Source organism: Balearica regulorum, chromosome 4 (genome assembly GCF_011004875.1).
Source record: "Balearica regulorum gibbericeps isolate bBalReg1 chromosome 4, bBalReg1.pri, whole genome shotgun sequence".
NCBI classification, from domain to species: domain Eukaryota; kingdom Metazoa; phylum Chordata; class Aves; order Gruiformes; family Gruidae; genus Balearica; species Balearica regulorum.
The window spans coordinates 1299189-1325607 of record NC_046187.1 but is presented as its reverse complement, the minus strand read 5'-3'; the positions used below and the strand labels follow the sequence as shown (position 1 = coordinate 1325607).

Here is a 26419-nt window from a genome sequence, read left to right as displayed (position 1 = left end):
TATCCATATGGCAAGCTTACCAAAGAGACCATAAACGGCATTCATTTCAAATTCCAAGCAATTATGCAAAATTACACATTTTCTCTTAACCTCAGTAAAAACGCAGAGAGGGAAGTCCGCCCAAGGGGAAAGGCACAGGCCACCGCTCTGCCCTGCCTGCAGGACCGACCCCGGCGATGGAGGCAGCTCCCTGGGGAACTCGAGGGCTCCCCCAGAAACGGGAGCCTTCCACAGCTTGAGTAGGCTTAAAAACAAATAATAACCGTGGCAGAAAATTAAATGGACAAAGGCCTGGAGCCAGGCGGGCAAACAGCCGCAGAGAGTTAGAAGCCCGCAGCACGGATGCACAGCCGCGCTTAGCAAGCTCACCAAAGCGACCATAAATGGCATTCATTCCAAATCCCAATCAATTACGCAAAATTGCAAATCTTCTCTTAACCTCGCCAAAAGCGCAAGGAGGGAGGTCAGAGGCCCTTCCCTCGCACACTTGCTGGTGCGGCCGAAAGCACGAGGCGCCGGATTCTGCCGACGCCACGCCAAGCGGGGAGCGGACCCAGGCGCACCCTCATCCAAGCCGTCTCAGAGGCCACTTGTGAGTCCGGGAGCACGGCACCAGAGGCCAGGGAGGGTTCCCAAGCCCTGCGACGGCAGGGGCTGCGCCCGGGGACGCGCGGCGGGCGGCACGTGGCGCACCGGCTGCTTCTCCGTCCCGGGAGGGGAGCCCGGCCCCCGCCGCGGTCCGTCTCGCAGGGCAGGCGGGGAAGGGGAGAAGCCGGCCAAAAGGACATACTTCTCCCGCCGCACATCTTCTGCATGTTAAAGTATTTATGGCCTCGACATACTTGGCATACAGAAAAATACTACGCGTTAGAAGAATGCTGGAAAAAAGTAATATGGCAGCGCTGCGCGCGTTTGGAGAAGCAGATGTTGTTGATAGGGTCGCTGGGTGCCTGCAGCGGGACAGAGGTTTGCGGAGGGAACTCGCTCTCCCCACGGGCGGCCCCCGGTCCCCAGGGACCCTCCGAGCGGCCGGGGCTCTGGGCAGATGCCGCGGCTTTGAGGCAAAACATCCGCACCGGCTGGCTCCTTCGGCACCGGCACCCTCTGAGTTATTTCTAGCACAGCAAGCAGGAATTCAACAGCTCCTTTTTCCTCTTTGGAAGATAAAATCCACGTTATATCACACGTTCTATCTGTTGCAGCACTCCTGGCAATGCATTTCAGAATTAAAGCAAGAGCTCCTGAATCATTTCAGTCTCAATTCTTGAAGGCTACAGAGCAGCGTTATGATATTTCTTATCAAGCAAGTGCTAAGAGTGAGATAGCATTTATTTAAAAACATTCAAACCACTTCTGAATCGAACGAAATATTCAAACAGTACACCTTGCCGAGGTTTCGCGGCCAGCTGAATTATTCACACAGCGCAAGTTTTGTGACTAATCATCTAATACCAGATTTTTAAAACAAAAAAAGATCTGCAGCTACAAAGAAAAACATTATTTGTTCAACTGAATACCAGGATGGAGATTCAGAAACAGGATGACAACATAGGAATGTTTAATATCCTCTTCCAAACTACGGACACAATTTAGGAATAAGAAGCTAAGATACACTCCTACTAAAATACCGAACGTCAAGCTGACCAGAAACAATACCCTCGTTTCCTTAACTCAGGGGAGTTCTTCCTGTGCCTAAGAAACTCAGTTTAAATACAAGCATGTTCTTCGTTTTACACGCATCTAGCACACTCAGCACAATCCGAACACTAACAACATCGCTATGAGATTACTAACGTGACACTACGCTGCCTGTGAAAAGGACCCTGGTCCAAAGCCACGCACAACCGGCCGTTCCGCAAGGCAGCGGAACAGTGAGAACTAAGGACGCGGGGAAGGGATCATGATCTCTGAATGGTCCGTTAATACACTAAAAAACGAAATAAAGAGAGAATAGAGAATTAAACTATATGAATTCGCATCAGAAATAGGCAGCGTCTTTCACACCTCTTCAAAAACGAGGTCTTTAATCAGTGGCCAGTGCCACGACAAACCTAAACCAGAGCAGAAAGAGGAGGCGTGAACCGAGACGGACATCCCCCCAAACCCCACCGCCCGGCGCAACCACGCAGCCCTCGCGCGAGAATCGTCTCGTGAAACCCAGAAACAAACAGGATTCCAGGCTGGATAATAAAACCGGAGTGATGTTCCTGTGGAAATCTGCAACCGCATTTCAAAAGTACGATACTTAAAGTTAAACCTAGTTAAAACTAGCCCTTGTTCATCTCTGTGTCCCACGCGAGAGCAGAATCCCTGCCCAGGATTTCCGCTTGCTCCTCAGGGAACCGAAGCCCTCTCAATACACCAACCGATGCTCCGCTCCAAGAAGCAAAAGAAGAGCCACCCAACTAACCAAAATTCTGTGGATTTTGCACAGAAGAAAAGAAAATGGCAACATATTACCGGGTCATTGCGCAGGACTGAAACTAAGCTTTTGAGCCTCCTCTATAAACACGCATAAGAAAATTCCTTTATGCTGAAATTTCTCATGCTTGGTTTTAATCCAAATGTTGGGTTTCTTTTTTCCCCTTTCAGAAAGTCTAAGAAAAATCAATGGAACCCCTTAAGAGTTATATGAAAGCAAAAAGAAAAAACAAACTTTGATTTTATGTGGAAAAACAGGTCTCTCTTTTTTGTTCTTGGAAAACCTACAGAGATTCATTTTAACGGCAGACTGCCGCGCAAAACTGGCATGCAAAATGCTTTGTCCTTAAAGAAGGAATTGTGGTTTTAAAATATCAGTTATGAAAAACTGAGAAGTATGCGTGGAACACGCTCAGTGCAGTCCAGCATCTCCCTGAGCCCAGCGTGTCTCCGCAGAAATATTTACCGAGTTCAAGTTTTGTCTTTGCGGCACTCGCGGAAGCTCTACGCTAGTATCTACTCATGGTGAGACGGCACGGGCAACGGCAAAACTCGGTCTGTGGAAGGAGCCGGCAGCGGGTGCGCGCGAAGGGGCACTCAGGCCCTTTGCCACAGGCAAACCTGCGTGCGCAGGGCTGGCAGTTCTTGCAGCCAAACCGGTGTTTTCACGGCTCCCGGAGCCCTGGGATTACGCGAGAGCCACGGCTTCCTCTGAAAAGTGGAAAGGAAAACAAAAAGCAAGGACATTTGATAGCTTTCAAAGAAGGAAAAATAAGAACTTCAAATCAAGTGCTGAATACTCTGAGACTACAAAGCCAGTAAAATAATCCCCGAACACCAACGGCTCGTGACCGGGAGGATGGCAAAGGGACGCCTGAGCTCAGCAGCACCGTGTCTGTCATGGCACAGAAAAGCGCCGTTTATCTATCTGCAGCCTGCACACGGCGGGCAGGAACGCCGCCGCAGAACCATCGCTGGTTACAAAAATGTTCCGGACATCGAGTAACACCAATTGCTGCGTGAAGCGATGCTGCGGTACCCGAACGCACTTCACGCCACAGAGCGTTCAGCGCTGAGGAAGACAGCCCCGTTCAGAAGACGCGCAGCTGTGGTGTTGAGGTTTGCACATCTTTGTGCAAAAACCCCACAGTAAAATGTCTCAAAGGAAAAGGAGTTTCACACATTGGCCATTTAGGCAGGCATGAAACAAGAAAGCCAAATGACAGTGCAATTTCTACGAGGATGGAGAGTTCGTTTCCCGTTCCATGGTCGCTGCTTTCAAAAAGCAAGTCAACGTAATTGACTGAAGTTATCAGAAACCGCCTATGAAAACTAAGCATCAGGTTCAAATGGAAGCGAAAGCCAGTATTCCACCCCATTCACAGGAACAACAGTGCTGGAGCTTTATCCATCATTTCAAGAAACTCCCGATGAAACGCGGGGTCAGGAGGTCGAGCTGACCAACTTTTATTTCCGTAACTCTTTCAGCACCCAAATCGGAGCGCGATGACTGCAGCTGAGAACCGGTACGCAGAGGACGAGTTCCTAGGAGACACAAACCCACCCTGTCTGCCTTCCGCTTTTCCCTGCTCCCCCCCAACCCTGCGCGGTGTTTTCTGTCCTGTCTTGTTTCTTGCCCCCTTTGCAAACCTCAGACCGTGCGGCTCCGAGGTCAAATTCCAGATAGGGGTACAGCGCTGAATAAACAGGGAACATCAAAAAAGGCATTAGTGAATATCGCTTCTGTATCTCTGCCCTGCAAAACGCAGTTCCAAATTCAGTACAAACTCTCCCGTCAATAAGAACTTTGAGAGAGGTTACAAGGATTAAGTTTGGAGAACATTGACTATTTCAGTATCTATTTACTTTCTTTTACCGAGACACATACTTTACCACATGCGATACGTGAAGGCAGAACATGAATGAGAGCCCAATTCATGTGCGCTATGTGTGTTATCAAGGGTCCACAGAAGTTATACAATCTGGTTTTTATTACTAAAACTATAAAAAAGGGTTGTACTTAGTAATTTTAATAAGCTTGGGCTATTTTATAAACTGTTAGCTGTGAGCCTCCAGGAATTAAAAAAAAATATATTTAAGAAGCATATGCTACTTTGGTAACAAAAAGCAAAAATCCAGAAAGGAAATTATTTGTCAAACTGCCTTAAAAAGCGCCGTTTAGTGAAAACACGGGGCCGAGACTAAGAGGCACGACCCACCAGCGGCTACAAGACAGAGACCCCGAGCAGCACCCCATCCCAGCGAGCCGTTTCACACCGTCCCGGAACCACCGACACCAAGGAGGGTCTCGCTGAACTGCGCTCAGACACGCTCACCCAGAGCTCTCCCCCTCTGCAAGCGCGGGCTTGCCTTCTACACGCCAACTAGGGGACTACTACTGCTGCTGCTCCAGGGAGATAGCCTCCTCCTTGACTTTGGAGTAGGTCTTCATGCATGAAGTAGAAGACAGCACTAAGCAGCAGAAGCAGAGAAGCTGCGAAGAGGGGCAACGCGTAAATCCCCGGTTTTCAGCTTCCCGGCACGCGTCAGGCGGCTGTACTCCCCGGGCTGCTCCCACGCTTAGTCGCTTGAGACGGAGCGGACTGGGGAGAGTTACACTGACCTGCAAATCGCAGTTCGAGCCCCTAGACACATTGCTTAAAGGTATGAATTAGACAGAAACCCATGCTCTGCCATAGACAATAATTTTTCAAAACCAGAAATAAACTATAAATAAAAGTCTAGAAGTTGTGGCAAAGCTGAGACATTTTAGTTTTATGAAGTTTCCATGCAGACTTGCTGCAGATGCCTGTTCCTAAATCCCTTTTTCTAGCGAAGATGACCTGATTAAAACACCTCCATACTCAGCATTAGCATAAGCAACGCAGCTTAAAATTCAAGCCGTCTGTTCTTCTCACCTCGCCTAACTCACAACATACTGTGAAGTGTCTTAATGAACCTTCAAATATTATCTCCAGTCTAGGCAGACAGGAAAAAAGAGATGGTAATGGTGCTAGACAGACTTCTCAGCATGGTATTTTCCACTTGGGGCTATGTAGCACATAAACGTTTTGGCAAACCCGGGGTAGTTCTTAAGTTCCCAAATCAAGCGGTTTGGGCTGTTCCTGTTGGATGTCCCAGAGATCCCCCAAGAAGCCCCCAAGGTCAAGTCCTCCTCTTCTGAAGAGTTCATAGCCAACTTGGATTCCATCACTTGACGTTGCTCGGACACCCGCCTGAACTGAGCTCATCCCTTCTCGTCCCTAGCCCCAACGTCGTTGACCTCCTACCTCCTGGCACACGCCAGCAGCGCTTGGCCATCCATTTGGCGTTAACGGTTCCGAAAATCCAGTTGCACGACCTGCGTCACCTGGGGCACCAACAGCTAACCCAGCCCTTTGCTTCCGATGGACTCTTTGATCGGGCAAAAAGCTTGGCCAGTTCGTTACGCAGATGGTCGTTCTGGAATTTCAGCTTTCTGCAGTCACATGAAGTATTATTCAAAGGCAGCTATTTTTTTCCCCAGACCCCAGCAGCCGTTTCCCCAGCAGTCTTAGTTTCTAATCTCTTCTTTTCTTACTGCTCCTGTCCATCTGCTGCGCTGCCGGCGCGTCACCCAGCTCCTTGCACGGTACAAGGATGGAAATAATCCGACCTCAACCCGAGTCCTTCAGGACCGCTTGGGGAAGGTACTCAGATGACAAGATCCTTCCCCAGAAAAAGCCATACTCGATACAGCCGCTTATGGATGCGCCAACAGATTCTTGCCAAAGACACAGACCCGGGGGGGACAGTTTGACTGGGCAGGAGCCCACCACCACCTCAAAACCTGACAGTGCGGGTAACCTCAAGAGCAGTCTGCTGGAAACTATTCCCTTATTCCTTCCAACTGTATTTCATCCTGCGAGGCTCCGTCTGCAGAAGGGACTCCCGAGAGGGAAATATCCTTTCAGCCTGCCAAGCGAACAAGGGCAGGAACGCCCGCACCTTGTACAGCACCATCCCCTAAAAGCCCGCCGTCCCGGGCCCCGGCGCCCAGCCGATCTCCAGCGGGAGCTGGAGGTGAAGGACAGCACCAGGCTGACCATCGGTTTCATCTCTAGGCACGGCCCATGAGCAACATGCGCAATTTCCATCCCATCTACCTCCTGAGTTTTGTCCTGGACTGAAGAAATAAGCTCCAGAGAGTTGGGAGGCAGCATGCCAACAATGCAGGGTATTTCCCAGGCCATTTTACTTCAGGAGCTCATTTCTTCGGTCCAATGCCATCGGAAGAACGGGACAAACGTCAGACAACCTCTGAATGAAGTTCTGGGTCAGGGAAAACAATTCAGAGGCTTACTGCTCCAAGGGACCAGAATTACAAAGTGACACAAAACCCAGAGGTCAAAATATCTTTTTGACCTACTGGAGATACCCATTAGACTTCATCATCAAAACTGCCCAAAAACCCGCTTGTCAGTCTTTTCCGTCATCAGAAAAGGCCGCATCAAAGCACTTCTCACGAAGAGGAACGGAGGAGTCCCTCTGCTCGCTGGCATGCCTGCTCTGATGCCCTAAGCCGAAGGGAGGCGAGAACCATCACATTAAAAACCGCAGCACAAGAGGTGGAAGTCCAGCCAGGCTCTGCCTTGCTGCTGCTCCCCCAAAGAGCTAACCCTGAAGAACGTGTCCCTCCATGTCCCGCTCTCCGTCCTGCAAAGTACAAGGTGGTGGCGTGGCATCAGCAAGGGAAGACCATCAACGGGTGCATCCTACAACACCCTTCATCGCTGCCTTTGCCACAGAGTGACTGCAAACGACTCCCGAGGAGGCGGAAAGGCTGTTTGGGATGTTACAGCAAGTCGCTGCTAAACCCCCAAAAGCTGAACGGAACTTCTTCCAGTAAGGGGATGGCTCGGAGCAACCTCACTGGGCTCCCCTGTCACAAACGCCAGCAGAAGTTCATTCACTACACGGTGACGCCTACAGTATAAACGCCCGTGAAACGTGTACCGCACTTCACTGCGTTGCTACCCACCAGGCAGGTTATCTCAGAAAAGCAAGCGCCAGGAGTATTGGGAGCTCTTTATCAGATACCGATGTGACACCGAAGCCAGCCCGAGCGATGCCAGCTCCAGCCCGAGCGATGCCACCGCCGCCTCCGGCAGGGACCGGGAAGCGTTCTGCACCCGCTCTGCTCCGCCGGGGCTCTGCACGGCCTGGAAAAGTCTGGGCTGGAGAGCAGGCTCGGTGGTATTCCGAGGGTAAAAGGAAGGGATAATGTTTCTGTTGGATTATACGGAAATAGGGCAACAAACTTTTCCTTTTCTCCTCTGCAGAGCAGCCATACCACAGAAACGCTACTGTAGGTGTACTCTACACACAGGGGCAAAGGAGCAGCTTAGCTAAATTTATTTTCCGTTAAGATTAGCTCAAGAAGGGCTGTAAAACCACAACTGTTCTGTAGGGACACGCTGCTGGAATATAAACTCAAACCTGTCCAAATCCACGCACGAGGGATGTTTATTTTCACATATTCGTCACCATAAACAAGCATCCCTTTCATAGCTTAACCGCTTTCTCGCCTCTGTGAGCTACTCCGTCAGTGAAATGAACAGTAAGCAGAGAAAGGTGATAAGAACACGGGCATTCTGCTTTTTGAGACACGACACCTCCAGACGGGGCCGCGAGGGCTTAAAATACGCCCCTTTACACCGACGTCTTTTCCTTAAAACATGCCACGTGAAAAATATTTTTAAATAAGCTAAAAAAACCTAATAAATGCTATTTTCAAGTTTAACTGCTCCGCCACCCTTGAGGAGTAAAAGGCTTCTCTCTCTGTGAAACGCCCATGGAGGCACATCCACCCGCACGTGCCCAGGAGCCACCTCCGACACCCGCGTGGGGCACGTGGAAGCACGCGGATGCCGCGGCTCTGCCCCGACTGCCGACGGACTGCTCTGCGGCCACGCACACAGCATCAAGTGATGCGTTCAGACATATTTTACATATATACGCATATATTACATATCTTCCACAATAATGTGGAAAAATTCATAAATACATTACTCTCTGGATGGGTGTGCTGTAAAGTAAGAGAAAGCTCGTTTCTCAATCAAAACTAACTACGAACACTGTTAAAACAGACATCTTTTTTTAAGTTGGCTGTTATGAAGCGAGCAGAAAAGGAGTTTTTTCCCCCCTTTTTTTCTTCCGACCGAGCATCCCTCGCACCACGGCATAAATGAAGAAGGAAATAAAGTGTTCGATCTCTGGACAGCTAGACAGGAGACTGTCTACCCCCTGGAAAACTCCTTTACACAAGGCTGCGGTGCTCCGTACAGACACCCCAACGAACGCCTCGTCTGTACAAGAGCGGCGCTGCAGGGAAACCCGGCTGGGCGCTGGAGGGACCGCGCTGGCCGCACCAGCCCCGGCTTTTGGCAGGACCCCCCGGCCCCGGGTTTAAGCGAGGAATTGCTGTAATCCAAGCGACGAGGGGGAAAACCCCGCTACTTGGATGGTAGGCTTCAAATTCCTCGCTGAAGCCTGCTTACAGTCCTGGCTCTCGCTCTTTCCTTCTCCCCCTGAGAAATGAGTCTGGGGAAGGCTATGGAGAGCAGGAGGAGAAAACCTCCCAAGCTGGTCCACACTCCTTTCTCAGAGAGGACTTCCTTGGTCCTGACCCACTCTCCAAAGCCCATGAGATCCGTCATCCCTCTGCTGACGTTGCCCAGCCGCCCCCTCGCCCTTGGCCATGGCAGGAGCCGGTCGCTGCTGTATCCTCAGCCGGACAGACAGGGACCGCGGGCCGGGATGCGCCATGTACCGCATCCCTTTGATTTATTGAGCCGGATCAGGCCACACTTCCAGTTTTTCCTTACCGGGGATTCTTCTCGGCAGCTTTTGCAGCGGGAAGCGGCAGCGGACGGTTGCTGTCCCATCCCTCTCCGTGCCGGAGGAGAACGGCTCTCGCAGGAGGGATTTCTTCAGGTCAGCGAGACCGTCGGGCCTCTTGCTTTTGTGCTCCATTTTAAAAATACATGACATCTTTTTCCATTTGGAAAACCTATTACCCAAGCTGATCGCATATTTCCGTGCCGTGAAAGATATTTGCGCGGCTCCTTATATTTTGGCCGATGTAATCTACGTTAAGTCCATAGCAGTACTACCGTATATCTATTCAGTTTTTCCTACGACCACGCAATCCTTGGAACAAAGGGAGAAGGAGCTGCGGCCCGTAGGAAAATTATCATTTCAGAGGAGGACTTAGCAGTTCAACCAGCCGTGAAAACGTAAAGCACTCAACCAAGTGGAAACTCTGAGCGTAACCCTTGTTACTACTCCCTACTTTGCACACCCAGTACGTACAAAGCACGGAGGTTTCCCCACTCCCCATCCTTGAAGAAGCAGGCAGACAGCGGTACAAACATCAGGTTTCTACGGGTCCCTGCTGAAGCAAAGAGATTCTCTCTGCACCTCTAAAGAAGAGATTTCTTTTCAACTGGGTTTAATTGTACCTTGGTGATGGGCTGAGGTTCCCCGAGGACCAGGGCAGGCGGTGCAGAGGGGCAGGAGCTGAGCCGGGACTTGGAACGGCCGCAGCTCTTCTCCCTGCTCCATCACCTCCCGCGAACGCCCGCCCAGCGATCTGCCCGTCTCCCGCGGTAGATCTGACTGTGACAGAGACCAAGTTTTCACAAAAATGAGTTTCGACGAGAGCTTTGGAAGAAAAGGGAGGTTTTACGTGGGAAAGGGCAATTTGTTTGAAGCAAGGGAGGAGCAGAGAAGGAGACTCCGGGGCTAAGAAGTGAGGCAAATCTATCATTAGGCCAAATCTGCCCCGTTAGAAAAAACTCATAAAAACGAAAAAGAAGAAATGAACGGAGCTTGAGCAGCCGCCTGCACTGCGCAAAGGAAGGATGAAGTACTCGCTTGTCTTGAGCGACAACTTCAAGAGGAAACAGACATACAAAAGAAGATCTATATTATATTATTTTACACTATAGTGACATTTTACTTCGACCACCACCACCTCCCTTCTCTGTACTCCTTCCCGCAGTGTTTTACGCAAGAAGCGAAGGCCTGAATAAGCGACACGACAGCACTGCATTTTTCCAAGTTTTTGGGGCTTCTGAACTTTGAGAAATCCTCTTTGCGCCAGATAACTATGTCCGAAAAGCCTGTATTGGCCTCTAGGAGTGCGGCAAGGTGGCGGGGAGGAGGTCCACGGCCAGCCTGCCCGTGACCAGAGGCTGCTCGGCCAGACGGGGGACGGGCTGAGGGTCCCGCTGGGGTCCATCCCAAGGGCCGGCCGCAGCCCACCAAGCCCGGTTCCTAAGTCCGCAGGGCGGCCAAGATGCGCGTGGTAAGAACCGGCACGGTGGGTTGAGGGAGCTCCCGGCGAGGACGTAAGGGCTGCGGGAAGCGCGCAATGGGGCGGGAGCACAGACGGAAGAGCGTTAGATCAGTCGAGGATGCTGCTGCCATCCGCACAGAGCAGCAGGCGGTCGGGACGTGGTTCTCCCTCCCCAGCCGTTCCGTTTGTTCCTGTGGTTCGCGCTCCCGTGAGGTGCAGGGGTACCAGATGTCCGCTCGGCCGCAGCCCAGGCAGTGGAACCGCGCAGCTTCCCACGCCGCCCCCAGCCTGGACCCGGAGAGACCCCCTGGGCCGACGGGACGGTCCCATTTCCAGCCTCGACGCGCGTCCTGCCCTCCCGAGAGGGCCCACGTGTACGTCTGCCGCGGCCGTGCCCCACGACACGCTCGCTGCCCTCACACCCAGAAGTCGAGATGCTCCGATCACCTTCCCGCAGCAGCCCCACTCAACAGCGGGTCCCCAATAACATTCCTCTTTAGGACGCTGGAATTAACCTCATCGATAGTCTCCCATGTGCTATCACCAGACGTTCGGCAGCGGTTCACGTGCTTCTCTCCAAAACGCTACTCTAACGCACCGAGATAAAATATCACCAGCTCCTAGAAAGCTGTTTCTCCATTTCGCAACATCGTCTTGCCAGCTTGGGGGAAATCAAGCTGAAATTATACATTAGTACCAACGCACAAACAAGAAATAAGCCTTAATATTTCAGGCTTGATGGAACCACGGTAATAAAAAAGCATTTGAAACCAATCAAAAGGCCCTGAAACTGCTCAGACCCTGGTATGCACTTAACCACGTGCCGGAGCTTCAGCACATTTTTAAGGCTTTTCCTGAACCAAGGCTTAAGTCTCTGCGTGAGTATCTCCAGTCTGAGGCTCTCCAGCCTGTATTTCAAACGTTTGCCAGAGGAAAGTGACGGTGCACACCCCTGCACATCCTTCCTTCAGACACTTCAAATCACTCCACAACCGTTAACGTGAAGAACGTTGAAGCCACCGAGGGCAGGAAACTCTCCTCGGCCTCCTTTCACAAAGGGTGACATTAGGACACGTGGTTGAAGGCTAACGCCTAACAAGTCCCTGCTCTCAAGAGGTCTGTGCTCGGGGACTGTCACGTCCGATAATCAGAACCAAACTCCGAGGAAATGCTAAAACTCCAAAACACCGCGGCTGCACGCGAACTTGTGTGAAAGCACTCATCGTCGAGACGCAAGTTTCTTCAGGCCTCGATATTCTTAGAAAAAAGGGATGACAATAGGCAAGGGAGGAATAATCCCTCACAAACAACAGATGTCAGCAGGTTTGGTTGGGTTTTTTTATTCCTGATAGCTGGCCTGCCTGCCAGGACTTCCCCGGTGCGAGAGCTGAGCGCCCGAAGGCAGGCAGACGGCGGGAGGGCTTACCTTTGCAAACAGCTGTACTCTCAAATGAGCGCCCGCAGCCCCGGACTCACAGGACACGGCTTTCCAATAAACGAGTCACATTTTACCTGAAGTCAAAGATTCAAGATTCATCGCACTGGGTCCGGCCCTTTCATCTAAAACAAGTAAGGTTAACGCTCTCTGAGAAACGGCAGACAACATTCCCACTTGGCGTTGCACGGACGGGAACACAAACCAGACCACGACTCACCCAAGGAAGCCCACGCCTATAGAAACATCGCTCAAAGCCCAAGTACGACCCAAAGGCATCGCACGCCGACAGCCGTTTGGGTTTTGCTACAGAAGGAAGAAAGAAACTGGGAAACTGAAGTCATTTTCTCTGCAGCAGAAGGTAGAGACTGGTTCAAAACTTCTACTGTGTTATTTCTAAATGCTAAGTTTGCTGCCTCCTGCTTAGTTACAACCCGAAACGCTTGCAATGGTTTTTGGAGGCCGGTCATCGTGCGCGTCTGCCGCAGCAGATCCAGCACGGCACCAGGCGAAAGCAACCTGCAAAAACTGCCGCCTGCCAAATCTGCTCCCGTGTCCCACCTCCTGGAACATCTTGCGGTTATTTTCCCACTTTCCTAAACCATATGCTCCTCTGGCTGCATACCAATACTTTCTTAGTGACAAAATTACAAGGTCAGATAAACTTCAGTAACTTTTGAACAGCTGAGCCGTTCAACCTCCGGCAGCATCCTCGACCGGCATGCCTGCCACGCGAGTCGGCCACGAAACCAGCGCCCAGCGCACGCTCCCCCGCGAGCGGGTTAACGACCTTGCTTAGCAGCCTGCGTGAGATGGAACCCTGCGGTGGGTGCGGAGACACAAAACGCGTTCCCACAGCTACCCAGAGGAGAAGGCGCCTCTAACGCAGGCTGACGTGCCGCATCAGATCTTTTACATCGAGCTCTTCAGGACCGTTTGAACGATCTGACCGTTATACGGAGCAGAAAAGGGAAGCCGCTACTCAGATGTGACTAGGGGAGGCTTGCCACAACCCTTAGTAACACTTACTCCCCCTCCCCAGTCCGAGCCTAAGGAGATGGACAGCAGAAGGGTACCGAGGGGAGATGTTGCTGCACAGGCACTAAAAGGAAGGACAAGCCGGAAGGAGATGCAGGAACACAAGACTTGAAGGACCAGGAATACCGAGGGGAGCACACGTTCCCCGCAAGTGTGGTCGGGGCGAGCGGAGCCTCCTGCCCGGCCTTGTCGTGCCCACGCAGCGCACATCCTGCCGCCGCTACGATGCCTTGTGCCTCTGAGCATTCACGAAACCAAAGCCAGATGAAGAAAAGGCAAGGGATCAATCGGTGGACTTTAAACCGGTGGAACTGCAATACCACCATCTGCAGAAGTTACTAAGAGCTCTTCTGGTCCGAGATCCGAGGCTTCAGTTTCTCCAGCCCCCAGAGCCCAAGGGTGCGCTGACCTGCGGCCGAGGAACGTCGGCACGGCACCGAGATAAACCGCTAGACAAGCTACCGGGTTTTTCAGCAGCACCCTTCCCTTCCCAGCACTGCACCACCGCTTCTGCCCTACGGCAGCACCCTCGGAACTCTGCATTGTGCCGCTGCAGAGCAAGCTCTAGTAACGCGACCGCAGGCAGTGGGTAAAGCAGCGGTGACTAGAGCAGGTCCCAGCGACGGGTTCCCAGGAGGTAAATTCTCCAGGAGAGCCCCGGCAGGATTCTCCATTCCTCACCCGGAGGATGATTTTGCTCCACAACTGTAACTCAGTTACAAGTTTTGCTGCAACTCTGGCAAGTATTTGGTAAACCCGCTCCGTTTTGTGACGGTAAATATTGCTGGTTTGACCAAAACACCAGCAGAAAGATACAGTAGAAACCTGGGGAAGCACCAGCTTTCTCAAACACCGTCATAAAACCAACCGGCAGCTTCTACACAACCAAGTGCTCTTTTGCTACGATGAGCGCGTGCACGCGCATGCGATTTTTTAAACAAACAGGGCTATTTGCCAGGCGTATTAAGCAGATGTGAAGATAAGAATTTGCAAAACTGACGGCACGCAGATGACTTTTACTGCAAAAGTAGATGTGTCAACTACTTCACAAGTGCTCAAATATTTTGGTTTTTAAATGTAAGTTTAGATTCGGGAAGAGACCATGGGCAAGCTCTTGCTTTCCTAGTGCAAATGCCAATTATTCCGTGTATTTACAATCAAGCAATCGAAATGCAGCACCCTTATGTTCCTCCTAACCATACACCTAGTGCTGGGAGCAAACACTAACCAACATGAAATTCAGCAACCTCTGTGAAGGACACGGTACCGCAACACGCAGTTTTGCCCCACTATCACCAGGGTCTTATGAGTCATGATTAAAAAAAATCTCCTTATGCGCAAAACACAACTTGCAGGGTCTTTCGCTAACTTGTGGCAAGCCAAGATTCTTTTTCTGCTACTTATGATATCACACTTCTTTTATAAGGCACACACTGAGCGAATTGCTGCCCCAGGGATTCCCCTTACCTTTCTCCCAAAAGGGAGGACCCTGGCCGGCTCTGCTGGAGAGCGTCTAAATTCCTCTGAAGTCGAAAATAAATCTTTCTGATAGACACGCGGCCCTAGAATTTCTCACTCTTGTTCCAGTTTCTGTTCAGCCATATTATCTCTCTCTTCACATCGTCAGGATACACCGAGGATCAAATATTCCGGCTTGGTTGAGAGAGGCACAGGACAGCAGCAGAGAAGCCAGAAGCCCCTCGACGGCTGCAGGAGACACCTTGGGTTGAGGCGACCCAAGGCAATAGTGACTCTGGAGCGCTGACCCACCACCCTCCTCAAACAAAAAGCTCATGGTCTCCTAGTCCAGGCCCTAAAACCACGGAAAGCACCGAGGGCTTCTCCTGGGCGCTATGGGAAAGGAGTGGCAATAAGCCACACAATCGAGAAATCACCAGTACTTTACCCCTTCGGTACCTGGTCTTTACGTGCGGAGCTGTGCGAAGACGCCAACTACGTCACTTCGGTTAACTGAAACCCCAACGCAGCAGCTCGTCAGCCACATGGCAATCTCAGCTGTACTCCCTCATCTAATTCCGTTTAATCCAATTTACTGCCCTAAAGCGCTGTCTCACTTACCACAAGACCTTCGGTCAGGATTACGGCTACAACACAGCCCTCGACCCGAGGGTCTCGTTCACTCTAAGAGCCACAGCTGAAGCTACGTCCGTCCAGGCAGACGTCTGCACGGCCTTTGCAAACACAGCACGCTGCCCACGGATTCTCCAAAAAGCCCCAACCGACCACACCAAACCAACGTTAGCTGATCGCCTCAGGCGGAACCACCGCCGGCGTGTCCTTTCTTTACGCGCGGCAAGCCCAGGGGTGCTGGCCGTGCAGAGCGCCGGGCTCCCACTCGGGAGCCGCAGACGGTTATGCCATTACTGGCACGGTGACTGGGGCGCTCTGCAGAGCCGGGAGGTTTGCGAGCCAGTACTTATCGCAAAATGGAATCAAATCATTACCGTGCGGCATGTGACGGGAAGAGGGAAACCTATTGCCAAGAAGGGATACTTGTTGCAGGCTCGTTCATATGATTCCTCCCCCGAATAGCAGCAGAGTAACCAGCACATTAATCTTCCTGGATGTCGCAGCCGTGTTCCACCGCTGCTCCTGCTACTTAAAGAGCACAAGGTAAGTATTGTTGGCTTTCTTTACCGCATGATTGAATTAACGAATGGTATGCGTACTCGATATATGCCCGGTCTTTCAATATGGGATTTGTGTACCAAGCCAGCCATCGCATCTGCTGAAGCCACAATGAAATACCAGGCGCTTCCAACTAACACAGCAAGCAGCCGGCTTTGAGAACGAACCCTTTACGGATGGGAACCGCTCCATTCTCAGACGATACCTTCTGATCCAACAAAACTGCATGCAAGACAACAAAAAGCATGCTTATTTTATAAATAAACCCTTGAAAACTTAAATCTGTTGCTATTCTTGGACTACAGACCAGCCTGCAATTTTCCTACCCGAGAAGTACACAGTGACGATTTGGACACCAAATTCTACGTCTGTTCACCAAAAGATTGTCTTTTAAGTCTTAAAATGGCTCCATTATTCATTTTCCATTTGTGACACCTCATGAAAATAAAAAGAAAACCCGACAAAACGCAGGTTTGATTTCTCTCTCTGTCACGCCAGTGACATTAAGGACTTCGCTCACCAAACCCAGAGTAATTAACACAGAATAAAGCAGTAGGGCTGCATACATCAACATGTACCGAGGCATTTTCTAAGGGATTTAAGAAATGAAGTTCTTCAAACGATATCATTAGCAACAAAAGCTGCGTACAAAGTGGTACAAAACCAGAGGTTAACACCATTAGGTAAGCCTTACCAGACCGTCGCAATTGCTAATAGCGACAGACGCTCCGGGGATGTCCGTTATGTCTCCCACGTAGGCGCAGTTGGTCCACAGGGGCTCCCTCTTCCGCAGTCTCTCCGCAGCGGGTCTGGGCTGACTCGCGTTACCAGCATCGCTTCCAGTCTGCACAGAGTCTTCGTACCACTCCACCACGGCCTCGGGAGCCACTAAACGAGCGTTGGGTTTCAGCCGGAGATGGAATTCCCTTCCAAAGGCAGTGACGTTAAAATACAGCTGTTTGGGGCTCTGCGATACCTCCCGCGTCGATCGTCTCTGGTGACTTGCAGAGAGGATATTGGAGACGTAGCTTCCGTCGGCATCGGTGCTAATTGGAATCACTAACCCGTACGGTCTCGGTCTGCTTCTTCCTAATTCTGCCAAGAGAAAATACCCAACACCAAACTAAAATTAGAACGAGGGCAGGGAAGGAGCCTGCAGCCCGCGGGCCAGATGTGCAGCCACCAGCACAACCGATACGTGCCAGGGCACACGGCAACAAGCCCTCGCCTGCGCTGCCTGGGGCTGCGCACGCTCCGAGCACGCCGGCTGCGGCGCGCCCATGACCCAACGCCCCACTTCCCGGTGCTCAAGCCTCGCGCCAGACGCCACTCGCATAGGACCCCGCGGCCTCCCACCTCCCCTTCCCGAAGCCCCCGTTTCGGATCCCTGTTGGATCTACTCCAGATCACTCCACCCACAAGTTCCGAATGATCGAAACCTTGGTGGGCGTTAAGAGGACGGGGGTCAGTGCCGCCTCCCACACCAACGCGCGTTGAATTGTCTACTAGATCGCTAGTCGGGATATAAGCTCGCCAATCGGATGTCGGGAAACGCGAGGCACGTCTCACCGCTCTCCTTAGCCGGCTTATAAATCCTCGCGTGGGTCCCCTTAACGCCCTTAACGCTACCAGCTGGTATCACAACAATGCTCGGTGCTGCTTCTGCACGGACACTGCGAGGACACGTAACAAAGGAGAAGAAAAGCGTTTGACGCGCGATGGCGTTAAGCGAGGTACGGCGAAGCAGGGGTAACGCGAGAGCGTCGGGGAAAGCGTCTGGATCACGCCAAGGTGGACAAACACAAGAAGCTGTGCCCAGTTATGCGCCTCAAGGAAACATGCGCCACAGATGCTGGGATACATGTTAAGCGCATGCAAAATACCCTCCACATGCCAAAATTTTCAAGAAGCGGGCCTTTCATGGCTCTATTTTCGTAAAACTTGCAGAGAAAACCCTGAAATATTCATTTACATTTATCTGGGGAGTTTCCTGGGGTTTAGGTTTGCTTAACAGCCACAGTAAGAAATGCCACGCAACTCCTTCATACACCTTAAACAGAGTCGCCCGCTCCTGCGGCAAGATCTCCGTTCGGATTTTGGAAATGAAGTGCCATGCTTCGTTATAACTACCATTTGCATAGAGATTTCTGCGGTCTTAGGAAACTGAAACAGGGAAAAGGCTCCAGTGGATATCACATACAGCTGGTGAATTACTCCATGGCAGCGGTGGTATAAGCAGTAACTTCTCCCTCTGCACACCTCCTCTAACGAACTCGCTACTGCCCTTCCTCTGCGCGGAACTCGAGTAACAGAGTTCAAAAACAACAGAGGAGCTAACTATTAAAAAAAACCCCAACACAGAACTTTACAAATCTGTACCTAAATCCCGCACTTTACTGCGATACGTGGAAGCTGGAAGACCAGCAAACCCGCGCGCTGCTGACGGCTCTGAAGAAATCCTGGGGTAACGCTACAGAAGCTCAACGGCACGACCCCGAGCGAAGGCAACGCGTGCTAAAGCCAAGGTGTGCTCCCAAGGAGAAGGCGCTGCTGGAATACCTCTAGCCGGTGCCGGAGCATCCCCGCGTGCCCGAGCGGTGCGGCCAGACGAGGCAGCGGGCACCAAGCACCAGCAGACCTTATCCCGGGCTCACTTCTTTGGCCGAGGTGTTGGCCAAGCTAGCAAAGCCAGGTAGAAAAAAAGGTAAAGAGCAAAGAAAACGCCATTTGCCTACAGTTTGATGTGGTTCCCACCGCTCGGGTCAGGATTCCTGTCTAATTGGCAGCAACGTTAGCCGCCTGGAAACCTTCCAGCTGGGTTCTGAATTTGCCAAACGAATACAACACCCCCCGCCCCCCCAAAAAAGCCTCTTTCCGCCTAGTCCCTTACCTGTATCCTGAAAACAGCACTATCAGCCTAAGAGACTAATTCTCCCCTCTCCGTTCTCGGCTGTTCCTAGGCACTGACGAGAAAAGGAAGAGAATCTCCTCTGCTCAGAGAGAGGTCTGTCTCCCGTACCCCTCCCCAGAGCTGCACCCCGCAGCCGGACACACGCGCCTTCCCCCTTGCCTTAGGGTCCTTTCCCACCACCGAGGAACAAGTCCATCACACGAGTTTATCTTTTCTGTGAAACCCTTCTAACCTGGAAGGAGTCAGGGTGTTGGGTGCCCAACTGGCATCCTGTGAGAGGGCAAGGGAGACGCTCCCGGGCCAGCTCAAGCTGTGGGCCAAAGTGCTGCTAAGAGCCGGGCCCAAGCCGAAGGCTCGTTACCCGTGTATGAGACTATGGGAGAGTCAAAAAGAGACTCAGCACAGAAATAACGATTCCCTAGCTCTTTCTCTTCCCGAGAGAACTGGCCAGAGCAGTGCGAGAGCGGTGTTTTTCATTTAAAAAACCTCCACGATCGGGTAGCTCGGCTGCGACCGCTAAGTGCCACTGAGAATTCCTCAAAGAAATATACTTAATTAAATGAGCTCAATTTTACCCGCTCCCAGCGAGCATCACACTTGAGCTGAGAATTAATAGAGAAAAGGCTCAGTGGCGAGCTCCTCTCTCCTGGTAGCAGCGGCTGCCTGTTTTAAGAGACTCACTCATTCAGCGAGTAACTTCAGTGGGAAAATGTTCCTAATGGCTTCATACAACCGGTCTTTTCTCCAGTTTTCCTTTATGCCAGTTACCGAGGGATTTTCAAAAAACCCCCAATGCACGGTACTACTAGGATGTACACGGACACTTAAATTCTTGCACTATAAATATCTTTACATACAGACAAACACTACATCCCAGGGAAGCGACGAGTTCGTCAGCGTTTTCACGCCCACGGTCCCGACGAGGCACGGCACGCCCCGCAGCTAGCGCTCCCCCGCTGCTCTGCAGGAGCGGCCAACGCAGCCTATTCTGCCGTACACCTACGGGATCAGGATCTAAAACTGGCATCCTAATTAGGCCGTTATCCTTAGGGTAATTCCCCCCTCAAACACTGGGAATCCCGAGTTGGGTTTGCTAATCTCACTCCTTAGAGAAGGGACCGAATTAAAACTCTAAACTCATTTTTATTAATCAGCCGTCAGGCCACCCAGAGGAGACAGAGCTGCTGGGTTGTACATCCTAACTGGGTCACAGTAAAAATCGAGATCCTCACGCTCCCCGGGCGTCAGCGGTGAGATTTCATTCACAGACTGACATTCCGCCTTCTACCTCGCCGAGATTCTTTGTGGCTTTTTTCTTTTTTTAAAGCGGGATGTTCAGTGCCAGAAACCACAGTCTGGGGATCAAATTCTGTGTTCACCGCACAAGCGAGGAATTGCTCTGCACATCTTGCAGCGGCATTCCCAGATTTCTGCTCAAGGGGGGGGAACAAAAAAAAAGTTATTTTGCTCATAACAAGAACAGCCAGCTAGCCACAAGAAGGCAGCGACAAAGGGTGGAAAAGAAGAACCGTCAAGTTTTTGAGTCAGCAAAAGCCCTTTCCAGAGTCCCTAAATGCTGAGCTAGAAGAGGAAATGCCTTTTGTTCAAAGGCAATTAAAATTAAATGTGACATGCCTGAATACTGAAGACATCTGAACTCCTCCGCTGACTTGTATTACCCTTTTTCCATGAGCTGTACAGTCTTAGGAAATGCTATTCCAGCCGTAGGTGTTCCCTTTCCTACGCTAAAATTTCAGAATCGATCTGTTCTGCTAATTCAAAGCTTACAGTAATGAGCAGAGAAGAAAGACAGAGCAACAGAAAAAACACTTAACTTCAAACCGTCTTCATTTTTTATCTGGCTTTAAACTGCCGCTCCAGTTGCACCATGTGTAAGTTGAAAGGAAGCACTTAAGAATGAACGTCGCGTTCTTTCATTGTGTGCCAAGACATAATCGGCTAGAGAATGCCTCCGAAGAGGGCTGGCCCTACCGTTTTCCCCCTCAAATACACATGAAACTGAGGAATTCACACCACTGGCTCCCAGTAGCTGTCTTTGCACCGTACAACAACTGGGGACAACGGAGCTTCAACAGTCCTAAACTTTTTTTTTTTAATCACTTGTATTTCAAAGAGCATTATTTTTTTAGGCGTGAGATTTTGTGAATTACGTTGATCAAAAATTGTTCATGCGGTTGTCCGCAGTAGAATTCCAAATGCATAAACATCCTCTTAAGAAAGGCGATTTCAAAAGCACAGTCTAAACTGAAATCAGTGGAACCAGTGGAAAAGGAGCAATTTCTGAAAGTATGGACAAATTATTTCCTTGTTGAAACCAAGCTACCCAAGTTTGAAGACATTACTTGTTTTTCTTCTTTTAAAAAGCGTTTAAACCTCATTTAGTGTTTGTTACTCTGATAATTTTTTTTGCTCATGCTACATGTAAACAAATGCTGATACCAGGACTCTCCTTTTCCAGCCTTCTGCGTGGCAGCCAGAGGCCCAAATGAACGTTTCGACCAGAGGAGCTCCTTCGCCTGTCACCGTGACCTCTGCAATTACGCCCACTGAGCGAGCGCGCGGGCAGCATCATTTTTTCCCCAACGTTTTCCGAGCCGTGGCGAGGAGATGGAGATTAATTACTATGTGCAGTAACCACACCTGCCTCTCTATATTGCTAACAAATACTTCACTTAGGAAGAGCAATGGGGAAACCTATTAAAATTACAAAAGCACGACTGTTTTGGCAGAGACGATGCCGGGTACTGCGCACGGAGACAAACGCGCGGGAACTCCTGACGACAGCCCGTCCGAGCTGCCCCAGTACGAGGCTGCGTGCCGAGGCCCAGACCGTCCCATCCTGACACGACGGGATGACCAGTGAGCTACCGCCAGCTCCCAGAGCTCCCTCACCTCTCTTGGAGGATGCACCTGACCGTGGCTCGTAGGATTGGGGAGCTCAGCTACCGGGGCAAAAGGATGGGAGCTAAGGTAACGCCTCCAGAGCATCACCGCTTGTATCTTCTGTGTGGAACCCACAAGCTGTGATGCCATCGCGCTGCGGGATGGCAGACATCCAGCTTGGCAGTGGAAGTGCTGGCAAAAAAAATAATTACCTGCTGCTGTAGGAATTAAGGGGACAGCATTTCAATGAAAGGGCTGTCCCATGTTCTGAGAGATTACCCTTCCATCCCACAGATAACCACAGCGGGATGAGCACGGAGCTGTTCTGGTCCCTTCACAGCGCTGCTTAATAAGAAGAAAAGACGGTGCGGTGACAGACAACCCTAGCAGGGGTTTGTCATCACTGCTGTCCGTTTCCTGCCTTCATCCTTGGTTGGTGGTTTCCAGAAACAAAGAAGCCGTTTTGGTCCCTCTCGCTGAGCAATTTGGACCCCTTCAGAACTACCACTCGCTCTGCATCCGGCTGCCTTTAGGTGGCAGAGACGCCCAGAGAGAAAGACAAGACAGAAAAGGGGGATGGGTTTCTAGGGAATTCCCAGACAGCTCCGCACCCGGACAGGGATGGGGCGATGCAGTGTACTGCAGTGCTAGGCACGACGAGCTGGGGAGTAAGGGCAAGGGACTGCGAGAGGAGAGGTTCACAAGAGACGTCACATCTCTCTCTTCCGTCCTCGTTCCCCTCCTTCACTCTCACCTTGGCCCAAGGACGGAGGCAGCTCAAGAAATTCTTGGTGGTGTTTTCACAGCCCCTGCTGAACCGCAGGTGAAGGTGTTTTACCCGGGCGGCGGGGCAGCCCCGCACTGCCGCTTTGCGGGCTACGCGTCCGAGTTTTCTCCCAGAAGAAGAAAACTTCTCAGTTTCTTCCTGAGAAATGGCCGAGCAGCGACGAAGCTCCGCTGCGTGGGAGGCTGAGGCAGGAGATGCAGCATCACCCCCATGGCCGGCACCTTCCGGCTTACTGTTTCATGAGTGACAGCAGTTTCCAGGCATTTGCAGGACGTTATGCATTAATGCAGTTAATTAAGCTTGGGCAACTCCCTATCTCTATAATACATTCCGTATCAACGTTTAAAAAAAATAAAATCCTATATGCTTTAATTTGCCCTAAGTGACTTTCCAGGCTACGAGAAAAGATTAGCTGCTGACAGCAGCCCGCCCTGGGCCAAATCAAAACATACAACCCCGATGCAAAGTGACACTTAATAGGGACTTAAAAGTAGGACAGCCCATTCGGAGGCAATCCTAACGCAGGTTTTACTGTCGGCATTAAAACTCTAAACTGAGTACTCCATAGTTTTTGAATCAGAATTTACAGGATCACACAGTACTTTAAATATTAACGGTTCAAAACCATAAAGCGTAGGACAAATCCCAATGACTCTAAGTGTCAGCTAGCTATTTGGAATTTGAAATAGAGACAGGCAAAACCCCATCGATCCCTGAAAGGCAGAGCTACTCACAGACAGCCTGGTCCCGGTAAGCCAGCAGACTCCCCGTCCTGCTAGCCTGAACCAAAACCCACCGAGATGCCGTGCGGTTGTGCTGAGGACACCCAGACGGGCCGGCAGCTCTCGCCGGGCACCAACCCACAGCCAGTCCCATCCCGGGGGGTCCTGCACTCCCGGCCGCACAACGGGACATTTGGGACCGGGCATTCGTGGATCTGCATTGACGGACCCATGGGTCGACGTCCTCTTCGTCCCCCACCCGGCCCTTCCCAGGAAGAGGAGGGCGAGATCGCGTCAGCTGCAGAGTCACCCTCTGCCAGGCAATGCCATCTCCCTCCTGCCACTCCTGTGTGCCTCAAATGTTCCTGACTACAGCAATGCTGGGACCGCAAAACAAAGGAAAAAGTTAAAGGAAAAAAAAAAACAACCCAAAAAGTTATTTTCCAGATTAAGGAATTTTGTCTGATGTACTGTATAATTTAAAAGACGCATTCCTGTATAGCTTATGGTTTCTGAAATTCAAATACAATCCATTTCTCATGGAAACGACTAGAAATAAAACACAGGATCAGCATACCACTGGAAAAAAAGTCCGTTTGCCAGTGAGGTTTAAATGTACCTAACCGTCCTACTTCCCATTATTCACTGAGCACGGTGGAAATCAAGCTAAGCCCAGAAGGATGCAGTGCCAGAACTGAAATTGAGCCAAGACCTCCAAAATTTAGAGAAATATTTGAAATTCTTTTCTGAACAAAGCCTCACATCAAAACCTGGAACAAAACCTCAAAATTGGAGGTCTAACGTCAACTGGAAACAGAACCCACCGCTCCCGGTCCTCTCACTGGGAAGCTCCCGAGCACGCTCCAGCGTGCAGATGCTCGCGCTCAACAGCGAATTGTGAAAAGGCTCATTTCACCACCGGTCAGCTAAGGAGCGCGTGAGATGCCGTAGCCTTGCACTAACGCCCCGGGAGAGGGAACGCCAGCTCCCTTCTGCATCTTCCCGCAATCTCTTCCATCCCTCCGAGCACTAAATTACCCCTTAGTTTAAGTGAACACGGATCTTCTGAAACCAAACTGTGTGAGCACGCTCCTCGTTATCCTCCCGTCTTTACAAAAGAGCCAGAGAGGATTAGGTTCCGCCGCGAAGTTCCACCTCTCACCCGGGTACCCTCGCTCACCACGGACACCAACCTTCTTACCGAAATGTATCACTGCACAACGCAACAGCGAACAACCACCGGTAGGCACGCAGCAAGCGCACTCGCCATCAACCGAACACTAAGAGGCCTTGGCATTAGACACGTTTTTTTCCAGCTAAAAGAACAGGCTGAACGCTTCCAACACAGGAGAAAACCGTACGAAGAGGAGGCTTGCCCTAGCCAAACGGGGCAGGCATCTCCCCCTTGATTCAGAAGCGTACAAATGAAGACAAAGCGTCTGACCCAGCGCGGATTTGCCGTGACATTCAGAGGGCTAGTATAAGCATGCTGTGGCTTTTAACTTCTGTTGGTTTATCTTTAAGAAGAGAAACGCAGAGGTATCAGGACGCAAACACACATAAGGAGAGGGCGTGCAAATCCAAGGCATGCCACAGCACTGCGCAACTACAAATGCTCCTGGGTGGTAACGGTGTGGGGGTACGCAAGGGAACGCTTCCCCGCATACAGATCAATTTCCCAGAAAATAAACTACTCTGTTGAGCTTACTTCTTTTATTTTATTCTACTATGGCAGCAATAATAGTTAAAAAAACTTACCTATTTGGATCTGCTGTTCTTTACCAGCCTGCAGAAGAGAAAAGAAACACATGCACAAAATTGTTAGTGTAATTACTATGCAACACGTGACAGTGCTACTACAAGGCTGAAAAACTGCCTGGTCTGTGCTGCAGCATTTTTTTACATTTCTGCTTTTTTGTTTCCAGGGATGGCACCTTTCCTGAACTGAATAAACAGCTGTTCCCACCACCACACTAACAGAGTCCATAGTAAGCTTAACATAAATAGAGCTGCTAAGGAATCCTGAACGGCCCATTCTATAGACCGTGACACCGCGCCAAGAATTAAGTTCAGCGGCCAAAGAAAGGCCTTAACGTCCGTGAAAGCGATGAGTTCGGAGCAGTACGGGTGCCAGGGCGGTGACGGGGCATGGCGCGGACCCTTCTCCTTCCTCCGGGTGCCAGAGGACAGGAAAGCCGGCTGGGCTTCCCGAGTGACAGCGGGGGCAGGGGCTCAGCACCGGTGCGGTACCGGGTCCGGCACACCGAGACAAACCCCCCCCCGGCTGCCGCAGGATCGGGCCCAGCGCCGGGGGGGGCTGCGCGCCCGAAAAAGGCTGCAGGGAGCTGGGTGCTCGCCCCGCCGGAGAGGGGAGAGTCGGATACAGGGGGCTGCGAAGCTGGGGGTGTTCCAGCTGTCAGAGCCCGTCTGCACCCAGGCCGGTGCCGCTCGTCCCCGGGGCGCCCGCAGGACGGCGGGCTTGTCCCAGCCCCGCCAGCCGAGCGCCCGGGGACGGCCCGGGGGACAGCCGGGGAACGGCCTGGGAGACAGCCGGGGAACGGCCCGGGGAACGGCCGGGGGGGAACGGCCCGGGGGGGAACGGCCCGGGGCCAGCCCGCAGCGCCCTGGGCCGGCCGGCTGGAGCGGCGTGCGGGGGGGCGCAGCTCCGACAGCTTCCCGGGGCCGCTGGCAGAGGGACCCCGCGGGCAGGGCAGAGGCCCGGGGCGCCTCCCCGCAGGAAGGAGAGGAAAGAAGAGGAGAGGAGGGGACGGGAAGGGACGGGAAGGCAGCGGAGGTCCGGCCCCCCCGCGGCGGCGGCCCCCGGCCCCGGGCAGAGCAGCGCACCCCGCCCGCCGCCCTCACTCACCTGCCGGCCGGGCGCAGCGCGGACCCCCAGGAGCGCGGCTGCCGCTACCCAGAGGGGCAGGAGCACCATCACGAGCCGGCCGCCCGGGGACCGCCGCCCAGCCCCACCGCACGCTCCGGGCCCCGGCCGCGCTCCTCCCGCCCTTCGCCCGCTCCTTCCCCCCCCGCCCCAACTCCGGCGGCGGCGGCGGTTCCCCGCCGGGGCCGTCCCTGGGGCCGGGCGCGGGGAGCGCGGGCTGCAACCCCGCTAGCTCCGGCGCCCCGGGGCGGGCTGGGCGCGGGCGGCGGTGGGGCGGCGAGTCACCGCGCCGCCTCCTGTTGCTCGCTGCGCCCTGCCTGCGCCGCG

General features: G+C 52.1%; 1 protein-coding gene across 5 annotated transcripts in view; it reads right to left on the bottom strand.

The window, feature by feature from the left end:
- The window catches only part of ADAMTS3 (ADAM metallopeptidase with thrombospondin type 1 motif 3), a 104970-nt gene extending 78551 nt beyond the window's left edge, over window positions 1-26419 (bottom strand). For 4 of the 5 annotated variants that reach the window (XM_075750842.1, XM_075750843.1, XM_075750844.1 and 1 more), the window contains exons 1-3: window positions 26075-26419; window positions 24967-24994; window positions 16579-16979 (exon numbers count right to left, since the gene is read on the bottom strand). In XM_075750842.1, the coding sequence (XP_075606957.1) occupies window positions 16579-16979; window positions 24967-24994; window positions 26075-26143 (498 nt within the window). In that variant the 5' untranslated portion in view covers window positions 26144-26419. The remainder of the gene's footprint in view (window positions 1-16578; window positions 16980-24966; window positions 24995-26074) is intronic. The other variant, XM_075750846.1, reaches the window with a different exon arrangement.